Source organism: Eutrema salsugineum, unplaced genomic scaffold (genome assembly GCF_000478725.1).
Source record: "Eutrema salsugineum unplaced genomic scaffold, Eutsalg1_0 scaffold_2, whole genome shotgun sequence".
Lineage (NCBI taxonomy): Eukaryota > Viridiplantae > Streptophyta > Magnoliopsida > Brassicales > Brassicaceae > Eutrema > Eutrema salsugineum.
This window is the reverse complement of record NW_006256829.1, coordinates 2,925,040-2,940,094: the sequence shown is the minus strand read 5'-3', so window position 1 is coordinate 2,940,094 and position 15,055 is coordinate 2,925,040. Positions and strand designations below refer to the sequence as shown.

The 15,055-nt window shown below is 38.7% G+C and overlaps 7 protein-coding genes across 7 annotated transcripts; 3 read left to right on the top strand and 4 right to left on the bottom strand.

The window, feature by feature from the left end:
* The first annotated feature begins 204 nt into the window (after positions 1 to 204).
* Positions 205 to 2,917, top strand: LOC18017244 (2-oxoisovalerate dehydrogenase subunit alpha 2, mitochondrial). The gene is made up of 9 exons (XM_006399341.2): positions 205 to 504; positions 915 to 1,052; positions 1,155 to 1,337; positions 1,455 to 1,612; positions 1,687 to 1,786; positions 1,871 to 1,982; positions 2,087 to 2,226; positions 2,307 to 2,492; positions 2,614 to 2,917. Exons 1-9 carry the CDS (start codon positions 280 to 282, stop codon positions 2,779 to 2,781), a joined length of 1,410 nt encoding a protein of 469 aa, XP_006399404.1. The 5' UTR covers positions 205 to 279; the 3' UTR covers positions 2,782 to 2,917.
* A 14-nt stretch (positions 2,918 to 2,931) lies between these two features.
* On the bottom strand, positions 2,932 to 4,613 carry LOC18017243 (probable SAL4 phosphatase). Its single transcript, XM_024155750.1, has 6 exons — positions 4,416 to 4,613; positions 4,121 to 4,326; positions 3,812 to 4,043; positions 3,642 to 3,731; positions 3,393 to 3,546; positions 2,932 to 3,152 (listed from the first exon to the last, which is right to left on the bottom strand). Exons 1-6 carry the CDS (start codon positions 4,500 to 4,502, stop codon positions 2,950 to 2,952), a joined length of 972 nt encoding a protein of 323 aa, XP_024011518.1. The 5' UTR covers positions 4,503 to 4,613; the 3' UTR covers positions 2,932 to 2,949.
* Positions 4,614 to 5,614: 1,001 nt separating this feature from the next.
* Positions 5,615 to 6,699, top strand: LOC18017242 (pectate lyase 1). The gene is made up of 3 exons (XM_024155751.1): positions 5,615 to 6,219; positions 6,318 to 6,453; positions 6,649 to 6,699. The coding sequence occupies exons 1-3, from the start codon at positions 5,615 to 5,617 to the stop codon at positions 6,697 to 6,699; spliced, it is 792 nt and encodes a 263-aa protein (XP_024011519.1).
* A 341-nt stretch (positions 6,700 to 7,040) lies between these two features.
* Positions 7,041 to 7,636, bottom strand: LOC18017241. Its single transcript, XM_024155752.1, has one exon. It carries the CDS (start codon positions 7,605 to 7,607, stop codon positions 7,272 to 7,274), a length of 336 nt encoding a protein of 111 aa, XP_024011520.1. The 5' UTR covers positions 7,608 to 7,636; the 3' UTR covers positions 7,041 to 7,271.
* A 1,073-nt stretch (positions 7,637 to 8,709) lies between these two features.
* LOC18017240 (vacuolar protein sorting-associated protein 20 homolog 2) lies at positions 8,710 to 10,936 on the bottom strand. Its single transcript, XM_006399337.2, has 6 exons — positions 10,534 to 10,936; positions 9,945 to 10,097; positions 9,646 to 9,798; positions 9,395 to 9,478; positions 9,108 to 9,243; positions 8,710 to 8,998 (listed from the first exon to the last, which is right to left on the bottom strand). Exons 1-6 carry the CDS (start codon positions 10,633 to 10,635, stop codon positions 8,973 to 8,975), a joined length of 654 nt encoding a protein of 217 aa, XP_006399400.1. The 5' UTR covers positions 10,636 to 10,936; the 3' UTR covers positions 8,710 to 8,972.
* LOC18017239 (RNA polymerase II transcriptional coactivator KIWI) lies at positions 10,880 to 12,320 on the top strand. The gene is made up of 5 exons (XM_006399334.2): positions 10,880 to 11,018; positions 11,121 to 11,273; positions 11,445 to 11,550; positions 11,917 to 11,939; positions 12,038 to 12,320. Exons 2-5 carry the CDS (start codon positions 11,139 to 11,141, stop codon positions 12,095 to 12,097), a joined length of 324 nt encoding a protein of 107 aa, XP_006399397.1. The 5' UTR covers positions 10,880 to 11,018; positions 11,121 to 11,138; the 3' UTR covers positions 12,098 to 12,320.
* Positions 12,118 to 14,894, bottom strand: LOC18017238 (NAD-dependent protein deacylase SRT2). Its single transcript, XM_006399332.2, has 11 exons — positions 14,750 to 14,894; positions 14,370 to 14,415; positions 14,012 to 14,249; positions 13,851 to 13,916; positions 13,654 to 13,699; positions 13,400 to 13,560; positions 13,200 to 13,329; positions 12,952 to 13,116; positions 12,749 to 12,876; positions 12,580 to 12,679; positions 12,118 to 12,504 (listed from the first exon to the last, which is right to left on the bottom strand). The coding sequence occupies exons 1-11, from the start codon at positions 14,789 to 14,791 to the stop codon at positions 12,454 to 12,456; spliced, it is 1,173 nt and encodes a 390-aa protein (XP_006399395.1). The 5' UTR covers positions 14,792 to 14,894; the 3' UTR covers positions 12,118 to 12,453.
* Positions 14,895 to 15,055: the final 161 nt, after the last annotated feature.

The following is a 15,055-nucleotide window of genomic DNA, read 5'->3' as shown; positions in this document are numbered from 1 at the left end:
CATTGAATAGTAAACTAATGGGCTTAGTTATTTAATATTCTGGCCCACATTTGTCTTGCATCGTTGAGTCTTCTTTGGAGACACGCGGTCACGAAGCACGATCTCAGTTTGTGCGTTAGCGTTTGACAATGGCCGTGATCGCGGTTCCCAAAGATTCCACTTTAGAAATTAAGGAATCAAATGTGTAAGGGAAACACTCTCGACAAGTACACTCTACACCAACCCCTTTTGTCTCTCTCTCTCTTTCTCTACAGACACAACACAAAAAATTTCTTCGAAATGGCTCAGCATTTGAAATCTTCTTCATCGAAATCGGCTTTCCTAAACATTCTGAAACATAAGCTCGGTTTCGTTTCTCCGAGCCACGGGGCTCGTCATCTCCGCCAAAACCTACCGCATGGTCCTCCGAGTATTGGAGTATCACAGAATCCAATTAGTCGTTTGTGTAACACCATGGCAGAGAAGCTCTCGGGTATTGGTTTTCACGAAGACGTCAATAATCAGGTGCATTCATTCATTGTTACCGATTCCGATTACTCGTTTAGATTATAAAAAGTTGCTCAGTGTCTTACGCAGAGATTATTCGATGACTTCGATACTCTCTAGGTTGTTTGAGTGAAAGTTCATAGCTACTGTTTAATCACTCATATGGAATCTACTACTTTTTATTATTCCGGGTCCACTAGATCGTTTCCTAATACACTTTTCCCCTGAATTTAGTCGCTTTTTTTTTTTTTTTATAACTTTTCATTGATAACTATATTTCTGTTGCTGAAGACTCAACTTATGAATTAGAACACATGATTGATAGATCACAGAGATTTACTAGTTTTCTGGTTTTCTTTTTAATAATGTCTGTGGAAACTTCAGATTTCTTGTTGTGTTTACATTTTCCATTTATTCTCAAAGTGCAGGTCATGGATTTTCCTGGAGGAAGGATAGCTTTCACACCTGAGATTCAATTCATATCAGAATCCAATAAAGAGCGTGTACCTTGCTACCGTGTTCTTGATGACAATGGCCAACTAATCACCAACAGCCAGTTTGTTCAGGTAGACAGTCAAAAGATAAAAGAATCAGTTCCCTACTTTTGTGAATTCTATATACGTTCTTTAAATTGAATAAGGTCTTTTTTCTTAATCCTCGGTCTATAGGTTAGCGAGGAAGTAGCGGTGAAGATATATAGCGATATGGTTACTCTTCAAATAATGGATAACATATTTTACGAAGCTCAAAGACAAGGGAGACTCTCCTTTTACGCCACCACAATCGGGGAAGAAGCCATTAATATTGCATCAGCTGCAGCTCTCACTCCTGAAGATGTTATCTTTCCTCAGGTTTTGGATCACTCTTATATGATAAATACACAGTCATTTACCATTTCGAAGGATAACATTTTAGTTAATGAAACAGATGAGGATTGATAATTTGGGCGTCTTTTGTTGTATCTGCAGTACAGAGAGCCTGGTGTTCTGCTATGGCGTGGTTTCACCCTTCAAGAATTTGCAAACCAGTGTTTCGGGAACAAATCTGATAATGGAAAAGGCAGGCAGATGCCAGTCCACTACGGCTCTAATAAGCTCAACTATTTTACCGTTTCTGCAACAATCGCGTATAGCTTTGACATCACATTCTTCTTACTCAACTGATCTATATTCTTATAATTTCTCTTTCATGTTCCTGCAGTACACAGTTACCAAACGCGGTTGGTGCTGCTTATTCCTTAAAGATGGACAGGAAGGATGCATGTGCAGTCACATTTTTTGGCGATGGTGGCTCGAGTGAGGTGAAATAAAAAAAAAACTTGGCTTGAGCCTTTCTGAAAACTCGGAGGTGGATAATCAAATAATGTTTTTTTTTTTTTTTCTAGGGAGATTTCCATGGTGCTTTGAATTTTGCAGCAGTTATGGAAGCACCTGTTTTATTTATCTGCCGGAACAATGGTTGGGCAATCAGTACTCCCACCTCAGATCAGTTCCGAAGTAACTCCATTTCTTTTCCTTTGGATGATTTACTTTCATTTGGATTCGTCTTTCTTAAAGTCTTTTGGATTTTACAATACTTTTGCAAACACAATGGCCAACAGGTGATGGTGTAGTGGTGAAAGGCCGTGCTTATGGAATTCGAAGTATACGTGTTGATGGAAATGATGCACTTGCTATGTACAGTGCATTGTGTGAAGCTCGCGAAATGGCAATTAGAGAACAGAGGCCAATCTTGATCGAGGTAACTTTGATGTTGATATAATTAAGATGCAACCCCAAAACACAAACAACTTCAAATTCTTTATTTTTTTTCCGTATTAGGCTTTAACGTACCGCGTAGGACACCATTCAACGTCAGATGATTCCACTAGGTACCGCTCTGCAGATGAGATAGAGTGGTGGAGCAAAGCAAGAAACCCGCTGTCTAGGTTTAGGACATGGATTGAAAGTAATGGCTGGTGGAGGGATGAAGCGGAATCGGATCTAAGATGCAGAATCAAGAAAGAGGTAACAAAAAAAAAACCTCTTTCTTGAGCATTTTATATGCTGATTCATGCATTGTATAAAAACCTTGACTTTGGGTTTATATATGCTGATTCATGCGATCCTTTTTGTTCCTTGTAAACAGATGTTAGAAGCTCTCCGGGTTGCAGAGAAGTCCGAAAAGCCGAATCTGAAGGAAATGTTCTCAGATGTTTACGATGTTCCTCCTTCTAACCTCAGGGAACAGGAACTTCTGGTGAGGCAGACGATCAAAAGTCACCCACAAGATTACCCATCAGATGTTCCTCTTTAGATAGACACTCTTATCAGATGCTGTGTGTAATAAAATGTAAAAGATAATCTACTTTGCGAAACTTTCATTATTCAAAAACATACAACTTCTTTGATAGAGCACAGACTTCTTCAGAATCTGGTAGTAATGTGTGATGTAGACTAGTTACCATTTCATACAGTACATATATTACAGTGTCAGTTGTGTCTCAGAGGCAGAGATGTGCATCTCATCTTCCTGCATCTCCTCTTCCATTGATTCTTTGATGGCCTTCAAGAGCCGTGGCATGAGCTTCTTGGTGCTAACCACGATCCCTCTTTTGAGATAAAGATGCTTTCCTCTCGAGAAGGCAGGGGGATTCCCATCCGCATCGCAAACTACGCCTCCAGCTTCTGCACAAGGTTATTACTCACATCAGTTTGTTCATAGGACTTTTTTTTTTTAATGTACTTCCGGTTATATTAATGAAAGTTGTTGCATCCGACAGGAATTGAATCTATATTCTTATATATATTCCAAAGCAGCAATACTTGGTGAACTTCAAATTGCACGTGTACAAAGGTTGCGTCTCAATCTGTTATAACTTTGCGGTGTAATGTGCTTTAGAGCAAAAGTTCTTATGCAGTGCATACCTGTGGTGATGATTGCACCAGCAGCATGGTTCCATATGGTCTCACGGTAACCCTTGAGAGTGAAACGCAAGTATATCTCTGCGTCTCCTCGAGCTAGAGCTGCGTACTTTACCTGACTATGGATTCTTAGAGGTAATGCTTTGATCCCAAGTTTCTGCTTACCGTAAGAGAGTAAGTTTAGCGAAAAATAATAATATATTTGTTTGGATCGGCTCGAAGCAAACTAAATTGAAACAGAAAATGTTATACATTGGCAATAGAGGTGTGGATGGGGATTGGTTTATGAGATGATTCGACAAAAGTTGCTTCTTCAGGATTCTCAATGTTGCTCACTTGCACCTGTTATCAAACTTTCTTTAAAGACACCCAAAAGGAGAAATGAAGCAGCCCTAAGGAACAGTAAAATGCTGATAATATACCTTCTGTGCAGGAGAGTCGCCTTCAAGCGATTGCACATAAGCTCCTTCTCCTGCTGTTGCAAAGAAAAGGCAGCCAACTTTATCTGAAGAAGAAGAAGAAGAAGAAGAAGAAGAAGAAGAAGAAGAAGAAAACCTGTGATTCTCAAGATTCGGGCAACCCATGACACCAAGCATTAATTTTCCTTCCACAAGCAAGGACAATGCCACGGCGTAATGCTCTCCTTTTACAAATCTATAAAAATGAGAATTTTCAACATTGACCCCAAAAAAGAGAAGATTTTTTCTATATTGAGTTTCAAGACTTCTCACCCTCTTGTGCCATCGATAGGATCAAGAATCCAGTGGTGGCCATTGGAACCGCCTTGTGACCTCCCGTGGTCTATCGCTTTCCGCACATCTTCCATTGAAAGAGGAACGGCGGCGTAGGACTCATCAGAAGCTAGAGCATTGTTCACAAGCTTAGTGATGCTTTCTAAAAATGCCTCAGAGCCATCCTTTTGCAGGTCTTCTGTATTCTGCAAAACATAACAGAGAAAGATTTAGACTTTGGTTTCGTGTGATTCGATGTCTTATAATTAAGAGACTGTCTATGAGTTTTGCTTACCTCCTCAGCAACCAAGTATAGTGGTTCAGGGTGAAGTTCTCTCTGCAACACAAGACTGATCACAGCTTGAGATCCTGCATTTATCATTAGGCTTGGTCAACTACGACTGGTTTGATTTGACCAATCAAAACCGATTCACAACAGAATTGTGGATTTTTCTTGACCATAATCTGCAGCTGTAACCGGACTCTTATCAGGTTTTGTCCGGACGTCTGATTGCAACAAAGACTTCTGCACTTCCTGATCAACCCACAGATATAAATAATCTGTCATTAATCAATCTTAATTTGTAATGAAAATATAGACTGATGAAGTGGTGAGAAAAGAGTTGGTTACTTTAGTACCTGGCTGAGACGAACAGCAAGAGAGACGGCTTTCTTAGCAGCTGCAAGCTCCTTCTCGTAAGACATCGAAAGAAGAACAATTAAAGAAGAAGAGCTTCAACTTTTAGTTATGTGTTTATATACATGTACCTTACACATACTATCCTGTATATATTTCTAATATTTAGTCATTGTTATATATTCGAGTTTCGTGGAAGTTGCAACATATTCGTTAGAAGACAAGACGAATATTTAAATAAAAAACCACACTTGTTATGGATAGACAAACCAACTAAACTTTTTTCCTTTGTCAACAGCTGTAAGAACTATTGCTGTGTGCGAATATTATGCAAAAATAACCGAATATATATTTTAGGAATCGAATTAGCTTCAGTGCAAATCACAAAACTTATCATTTCAATACTAAATATAGTAAACCAAAAAAATATAGTTGTACTATTTCGTTTTTACTTTTAGAAGGTTGCTCCAAGTTGTTACAACTTACAAATTCTCTAGTTCTTCATGAACTCACACTAAATAGAAACAAAAAACTAACTTGATTTTGGTTAAAAAGAAACAAACTCAATCTCTCACATATATAAACTCCATCTCTAGATCACATAAATTCAAAACAACATAGCTTGTAATCATTAACCTCAACATTCTTCTTGAATCTTGATTCACATCTCGAACCAAGCAAGAATCATGGTTGCGTTCTTGAACATCGCGTTAGTCCAACTCCTCATCGTTTTGTTTGTGGCAAATGTCTTGGAGGCCACGGAACTGAATGTAATGGACAAATGCTGGAGACCAAACCCGCATTGGCGTAGAAGCCGAAATCAGCTGGCTCGGTGCTCGGTCGGATTTGCTGGAAAAATGACAGGAAATATCGGTAAAGGAGTCACACAATACAAAGTAACCGACCCATCTGATGATCCTTTAAGCCCTAAACCAGGAACCCTTAGATACGGAGCAACGCTCATCAAAGGAAAGAAATGGATCACATTCAAAAGAAACATGAAGATCAAACTTCATAAACCGCTACTAATCAGCAGCTTCACGACGCTCGATGGTCGCGGTGTGAGCGCTCACATCAAGGGTCCCGGTTGTCTCATAGTCTACAAAGCCACGGATGTGATCATTCATGGACTTAAGATCCATGATTGTAAAGCTCATAAACCAAGCTCAGTTATGGGACCGGACTCAAAGATCATTCCACTTGGACAAGTGGACGGCGACGCAATCAGGCTGGTCACGGCTAAGAAAGTGTGGATCGACCACAACACGCTCTATGATTGCGAAGACGGTCTATTAGACGTCACAAGAGGGAGTACTGACGTCACAGTGTCCAACAATTGGTTTAGGAACCAGGACAAGGTCATGCTTCTTGGACATGATGATGGCTATGTAAGAGACAAAGACATGAGAGTCACTGTTGTGTTTAACCACTTTGGTCCTAATTGCAACCAGAGAATGCCAAGGTATATTTATTTTTATCAACGGAGGATCCCAATAATAATAAGTCCAAACTATTTTTTTGCGAATTGATTTCTATTGACGGTCTATGTGAATTGTGCAGAGTGCGACATGGATATGCTCATGTCGCAAATAACTATTACCAAGGATGGACTCAATACGCAATTGGAGGAAGCATGAGCCCTCGTGTGAAGAGCGAATCAAACTATTTCGTCGCACCAAAATCCGGAAGCAAAGAGGTGCGTTTCATAATCGTAATCGCGAAACCTGAATTGCTAACGAAAATTTCTTCTCATCTAATCTAAACATTCGAATCTGTTGTAATTAATTGTAGATAACTTGGAAGAAACATAGCCAAGGAGATCAAATGCAATGGAAATTCTACTCGGTGAATGATTATTTCGAGAATGGAGCTTGTTTCGGCCTACACAAAGGTGTTGGAAAAGCCCGGCCCAATTACGGACCATCTCAAAGGTTCACAGTAGCGAACGCTAAAACCGTTAAAGAACTCACTTCTTCAGCTGGAGCGTTACAGTGCACCAGAAACTCCATCTGTTAGAACAACAACAACAACGCTTAACATGACCTTTTAGAGTTTTAACATCTCTGCGTTTTCTTGCCCTTTTTCATTCATGTACATCAAAGTGTATATGTACTCTGTTTAAAAATGATATACAGTATACATAAAAGTTTATAGTTAAACAGCACAAAGTTAAACCTGGTGATGGTGATTCGGTTAGAAAAAAGAAACTAACAAAGAGAAAGATCAAAGCTATTATAACATAGAAATGCAAATGCAAACTAATAATCAGGGCTTACGGCATTAACTTGTTGGAGTCTCAGTCAGCTAGAACGACAAAGCTTAAATGACTTTTCAGCGTTTTCTCTTCTTCAGTCATGTACATGAATTTGACTTTGTATAAAACTCTTTGCGGGTAAATAACAAAAAGCATTGTAACAAAACAGAGTAACCCCAGGAATATCGATTCGGTTGGAAGAAACTAACCTCGTCATAAGTCTAACAGAGACAATGGTTTTGATTATAAACTACTATAAATTAAGGCATTGTCTTGTCGGAAACTGAAGAAGACTTGTCCACTGATTGAGCAGATTTAGAGGCAGTTACTGCTGCTTGTTCATCTTCGACGAGTTTCCTAAGTTTTGCCTGAAGACCACGAACACGGTCCTCGGTTCTCCTCAGCTTCCTCCATCTATAAGCTGTCCAAAGGAAAAGACCTCCGTAGACAACAGTATAAGAACCCCAAACATATGGATAAGCTTCGGCGTGATCTCTGAGTTTCTTGTATTGTTCTTCAATTGCTCCTACAAAACCAGGAGCCACTTGGTTTGGTTGGCTCTCCTGATCTTCTAATCCGCTCTGCTCTGTCGCCATCTCAAATCACAAATCAGCTTCTGACTAAACCTGAAGCCAAACAAAGCAAAAAAAAAACAGCCGATATAAAGCAACAAGACGAGCTTATAACGTGCATAGAGAAGTGGTAAGAAAGGAAAAGATTAAGGCTAAGCTCATTCCTTAACTACAAACTGATTCAACAAAACTGATAATTAGCAAGAAATTAAAAAGCACAGCTCATGTTATAGGATCTTTCCTTACTTGAAAATATGCAATGAAGTGCTTCAAATTGTAGGATCTACATTGAGTTTATGAAGTGAAATAAACTAATATCATTTGACAAGAGAGCATATTGACGTTAGGAAATTTGAAATTCCATGAATATTCATATCCAATCATTGCTTTCGAAACCAAAAATCAAAAGGCATCGCAAAGAGTTTGACGAAGTCTGGGAAGGAAATTTCGCTTGGGATCCACATTTTCTTAGGATTTGGAGGAAAATACAACCAGAAAGGGACGAAATCGATAAACTTTTCACAAAACCCTCGAAACCAAAATTGGGGGCGAGATCTATGAGATTAAACGCAGTAGAATCTCGAATCAAACCATCTCTGAGGTATTTTCACAAACATTTTTTCTACGCATCTAGGAGATCTATGGCTACAGGGAGAGAGAAATCACAAAAATGAAATTCATTTCTTAATATTCTTACTATCAGGTACCTGAATTTAGCAGAAGCGTTGACAAAGTAGCCTAAGAACGATGAAAATTCCCAAAGGAAGCTTAGAGAGCCATAGCTCTTAAACCCTATATAGCGCTTGCAAAACCCAGACCGAGAGATTGATTTGTGCAGTGTGTTCAGTTATACTCTCGTTTCCGTACCGGTTTTTTTGGTTTATGGATTTTTATCCTTTTTTGGTAATTTAATTAGATTAAGTTAAAACCAACTATAATCTACTGTATAATGTATATCATCATCAGCTTAATACGGTTTGGTATAAAATACAGTATAGTGTAGTCTATTTCTCAGCCGTCCCAAATTAAATTACTACTCTTTAGTCTTTAACAATATCCAAAATTCTTCAGTTTGTCAGTTTTGATTAAATTTAGTTTAACAGAAAAAATATGTTAATGACAGAAATGCAATAAAACTCTGAATCGAATTTAGAAACAATTTCATTTGTAGCATACTTTCAGACGTTCAGGTCAAAGACTCTGAATCGATTTTACGAACAACTAAACCATTCACACAGAGAAGATTCCAAGAACGGACTTGGTTCTTTACAAGCTGCAGGGTAAGAAAAGAATACACATGGAGCTTCAAGAGCCTAGAAGGAAAAGTGTCCAAAGAATGATTAAATATCTATGGGGATATATAGTCGGATCAGATTCTTCTCTTCTGAATCAAGCTTCCAAAGGTTCTTCAAGAACTGCAACAACAAAGGCATGTCTGAGTCTAAGGGTTCTTTTGTATGCAGCAATTGTTACTTATACAAGTACCACAAATGAGAAAAAAGAACCAAAAACAAAAAAAAAAACCTTTTCTCTTTGTTGATGCGATTTCTGCATTGGGAGCAACGGGTTGTTTTGTTGGCACATCAGGGAGATCCAGTTTCTCGGGTTCTTCAGGCACGAGCTCAGGTGTAGGCACGTCAGGCATATCTTCAGCAATGAGCTTTTAAACAAAGAAACAAACATTATATATCACAAATTCACTCCATTCACTAACATAAAAGAGTAAATGGTACTTGAAGACAGATCAATAGGGACAGAATGTTCATAATCCAGCAATGTTCTTATCCGAGAAACGAGAGAAAACTACATACCTGGTTTTCCAGGTTGTCGAATTCTGCTAAGATCTCTTCTTCATCTTCTGCAGATAGTTTCTCCCCCAATATGGCACTAAGCTCCTAAAATCCAAGTATTTTAACAGTTAGACAAAGCAAAAGATTACTCAAGACCATGAACGAAACAAACTAGGAGAAGCTCGGCTAATATGCACATTCTGCAGAGAGAAAAGACTATAGCATTATAGCAATAAGCAGACAAAACGGAACACCAACGCTTATTAACTCACATCCTGATAAGCCTTGGCCTCGGCAGTGTCATCCATTAGTTTTTGAACATCATCAAGATTGACCTCGCTCTGAATCGCCTTAATTGCACTATTACCTTGCTTTAAGCTCTCGAAGACTGCTTTCTGCTTGCTTGTAAGTTCGATATCTGCCAACTGAGTCATAACGACAGGTGAAAATATTTTTTGTTTAGGTTTCTTCCAAAAGACAAAATCAGGTAGGAAAAGAAAAACACTTCTATTTATATAGCAATAAGGTTATACAAACAGTGAGACGATAAGAAGAGATCAAGTATATTTACTTGTTGTTCGACATTGATGACCCACTGATCTACTTGCTTCAATAACTCTTCTTGCGTCCGTTTCTTCTTCAATGCTAACAAAGCCCTGTCTTTTCGCTTCTCACGAATTAAGTCTCTTGCAGCTTGCTTTTCGGCTTCAATCACTTTCTCAAGCTAAACGAAGGGTTTAAAAGAAATGAGGGTTTAAGAGAAAGAAAGTACATCTTAAGTTTACAAGATAGAAACTGCAATTGCATTCCACTTCTCAGCGAGCAAACTCACTAATTAACAACCGATGATGACATAACTAAACTATCATTAGCATCGCATAAGATCCAAAATTTGGATCCAAGACGGATTCTGAAGGCAATTTCATTCACCCATTTGACAACAATGGAAGAAAATCCAATCTTTGAACAAGCCAAAACCTTGGAAAGTGAACACGTTTAGTTTCCAACAATGAAACCTTTACCCTCCATGATCTATTGGTGAATCAAACAACTCAATCACCCTTTTAATCTCAGATTCCAGAAGTAGACACAATTTGAGCAAAAGCAAGCCCTATAAATGCGCGTAAAAAGATCGCAAGCGAGGGAAGAATATCAAAAACCTGTTGCTGATATTGACCAAGCTTGCGCCTTTGGGTTTTGAGAGAGAGAATCGCTCGATCAACCTCCGTAATCTTTGGTTTCTTCACGAACAAATTCCCCATCTATCCACTTTATCCAATCCAACAAGAAGAAAACAATAAAATCTTGAGAATTGGGAGATCCGTGAAGAGCTACACGAAGTCCACTCTTTTAGTTTTTTTCTTTTTTTTCTTTCCCTTTTTCCAGTTGGGAAACTAAAAAGCTTCCGCCTTTTAAGTTTGGCCGCCCATTTTCTCAAACTCGCGTTTTAAAAACTGCGTTTTGAATCTAACTGTTCTAATTAATCTGCGCGTGAGCGGTGAACGCATTCCTAAATACGCGAGAAGAGACATGGCGTTTCACTTTCCTTCAGAGAATGAGAGCAATCTGTGAAAACCTTCTCAAAGAGTCTTATCTTTCTTAGAAGAAGTGAACTTTTTCTCTACCGTTTCAGCGTCACGACCAGGTCTCTCTGACGTTTACTCGTTTTTTTTAATTTCTCGGATTTTTGTGCGTGCGAATTTACTTTGGTCTGAATAGAGCTTTCTGGGTTTTACCGTTTTTACAGGTCATTTGCTCGAGAAAAATGTCGTCGAAAGGGAAAAGAAAAGACGAGGATGTTCGAGCATCAGATGACGAATCTGAAACCCACGCGCCGGCTAAGAAAGTCGCAAAGCCAACCGACTCCTCCGACGAGTCTGACGACATAGTCGTCTGCAATGTTAGTCTGCTCTCTCTCTCTCTTTCTGTAACATTTTAAGTCTCGTATCTACCATAGTAACAGTGAGTGTTAGGGTTTCGATTAAGTACTGATTGTGTTCAATAGGGTTTGCTCAATTTAGGGTTGTGCTCAAATTAGGGTTTATGATTGTTTTGTTTTGTTTACATTCAGATATCTAAGAATAGGAGAGTCTCTGTGAGGAATTGGAACGGGCGGATTTGGATTGACATTCGTGAGTTCTATGTCAAGGACGGAAAAACTTTGCCCGGCAAGAAAGGTAAATTCTTCGTCTTTCTCGTGAGTGTTCCTCTTGTTCTCACTATTTCACCATTGCTAAAAATGTGTTTCCTCGTCTTATAGTTTAGTTTAGTTTTTTGTTATGTTTTGGTTTGTTAAGTTTATGCACCTAGTCTGGGATGGAGAAATATCCAACCGTTGAAGTTACAGTAGATCTTACGGTTTTATGATGGGCAGTTTTGCAGATTGAGAATGTTTTATGTACTAGTGTAGTGTTGATGCTAGCTGTTTAACATGAAAGTGATTAACAAAGATTTGTTCTTTCCCAAGCCTGTCTCTAGAGCTGTTAGTTTCTTTTGTTCACATAATCGTGTTGATATCGACAACTATTTGTTATATGTTGCAGGTATCTCTCTAAGCGTGGATCAGGTAATTAACATCCCTCTCCCATTTTTTAAGATTTCTACAAGTCTACTTGTTGTTGTTATCTGCTTATGTCTTGCACTTGACGTTTTCATACATTGCAGTGGAACACTCTTCGAAACCACGCAGGGGATATCGATAAGGCGCTCTCTGATCTTTCTTAGGTTTAACACATGTGTAATCGGTAGTAAAGTCTAGTAGAAGATGACTACTTAACTGTTTTTTTTTTTTGTGGATCTGCTTAAAGCCTTTTGACAGAACACCATGTTCTGCAACTGTAAGCTGCCTCAACTTTAGATGTTGTATTATCGAATCTTTCTCTCTCTTTTGGTTCAGACAAGCTTCGGTTGGAAGTCAAGTATATGCATTAAGAATGATTATCCTTTATTTATAGTTAAAAATACAACTTGAGATACATAGCAATAAGAGAGAAGTATTCATTGATGATTTGAATCAAGATGGGTGAACTCAAATGTTACATATTCACTCGATTGATTGATCTCTTATCTGGACATTGTGTCTATATAGCTGGGACACCGAGCGATCCCACGTCAAGAACTCTGGGTAATATCTGCACCAAACCGATCACAGAATGATAAGTTTTAGAAGGATGAAGAAACGAGAAGAGATGAATACTACTGTTTACCTCACCAACCCTAGCATTGATTTTCAAAGGAACAATGTCATCAGCTCTGGTTTCGCCTATATTTACAATTGCAGTCATCGCACCAGCCTCATGAGCCGCTCTGCAAAAGGATAGATGCTTCTCAATGAGATGCAAACTCGAAACTGTAGAGAATATTCTCTCGCATTACCTGACAAGACGAAAAGCGGACATTGTCATCAAAGATGAACCCAACACTAGAAATGCATCGCTCTGTTTCGCTGCTTCCATTGCTTGAGTAGCTCTTTCCTTCGGGATATTGTCTCCGAAGAATATAACCTTCAAAAAAATAAACCATGATAAGGAAAGAGCCACAAAGCTTTGTTCAGCCTCACGCCATATAATCAATCTTACATCAGGTTTTAGTACTCCTTCGCACTTCTCGCATACTGGTATATGAAAACCTTCTTCCCAAAACTTTTCGTCTATCTCAATATCACCATCAGGCCTTTGTTTCATGCCAAAGCTCTTCTCTGATCCTGGATCTCCATGATCAATACTTTCTATTGCTTCTGCCCACTACGGTACAAAATAACGTTGTAAGTTGTAAATTTGCGAGATATACATTAGTTCAGTTGATTCGAGCTACGGTATACACTGACCTTAGGATTGAGAGCTTTTAGCTGATCCTGAAACGAGTCTCGGGGAAAAGAGAAGCCGCAATCTAAGCACATGACAGTATATACCGTGCCATGTAATTCAAGCGGATCACTCCCAGCACGATGATGCAACCTAAAAACTTAGAGCTTAGAGTCAACAACATCCAACAGAAATCCCACAAATGAGGAACTGATATATTTACCTGTCAACGTTTTGTGTTATCATAAAATCTATACGTCCAGCTCTCTCTAGTGATGATAAAGCAGTATGAGCTGGGCCTGGTTGTGCTGCAGTAAACCGTCTCCATCCAGCATAACTCCTAGCCCAATACCGCCTACGAGCTCGACTTGATCGAGTGAATTCCTGTGGGTAGACTGTAGATTAAGACACCAATAACATGATCTAGAGTTTACATAGACTACCGCACAGATTTCATCGATCTTGCCTTCAGATCACCTGATGGGTAATTGGTTTGAAACCAGAACTGTATGCTCCATTGGGACTGCACCAAACAATCACTCGTCAGAAATTATTACAAAATGGAACCAGAGATGTAACAAAAGGGAAAATGGAAATCAAGCATCTTGATTAAATCCAAACCATCTGAACGAGAATGCAAACCATTTTCCAATCAAATGAATAAACATAATAACCTTCTATAATCAGGAATTCCACATTCTGTGCTAATCCCAGCTCCGGTCAAGATGGTGAGTCTAGAACTGCACGAAAGAAGAAGAAGAAGAAGAAAGCCATTAGATTTACAGATCATATATGCTCACTTCAATTGTGAAAAAGATTGTGTAGGAATATTGACCTTTGCTCGAAAAGTCGATACAACTTATGGATATCTTCCAAATGGGGAGGATCCGCATCTGGAACTATTTTTTTATCCCTCAGGAATCTTGGAGGTGCTTTTGATTCATTTCCCGAAGAAACACCAGGGATCGAAACTCGACATGTTGTCCTCACAAACCGTCTACATCCTTCAAACAACATCGCCAATTTTCTCCTAGACCGCATTGGTTGACACATACTATGCAAGGCAAACATATCTGAGAACAAGGAAACTATTACAACACTAACTCATTGCAGAGCTAGGTAATGATCAAACTAGCTACGGCGAGACAAAAGATCAGGAAAAAACATTCCAATAAACAGCTTCCAATACTTGCCTGTTGCAGCAACACCTCCAATCGCTCTTCTCATGCTCACGGAAGCCTGAATCGCAAAGACAGAAGAAAACAATCAACACGTACTAAAGGAAATTGTAATACAAGATTGAGAAAAAACATGTTAAATTGAATCACTTTCCAACATGAAGGATCACAATTTTACCAGATACTTATAGATTAAAGGTATGAATCCATAATAAGCATAAAGACAGAGAGAAAAAGAATAGCTTAAAATGTATACATGGAGAAGAAAAAGGAAGAAGATATAGAGGGAAATGGCACTACTGAGAGGAAAATTAAGCCACCAATCGAGTTTCACCGACAGTTAATTCTATAAGGAGACCTAGGAAAATTCAGCGGGAAATAAAAGAGAAGCTTACAGGTTCGATTAATCGACGGTGGAAATCAAAATCCAAGAACATATAGGAATGTTTCCATCTGAGATACCTTGAGAGGTCGTTAATGGCGGATGAAATGAGATTTCTTCAATTTTTATTCATTTTTATTTTTTGCTCTGTATTTCTTCTCCACAAAAGAAAAAAAAAATTAGAGAAAAAAAAGTAGAAGACGAGGTGACAAAAATCGGACGTTGGAAAATAATTCTTGGCTGAGTAATTAGCCACGTTGCGCACTTATCCACCGTTATGACTCACTTACTTAAACGGTGTCGTTAAAGAAATTAAAGA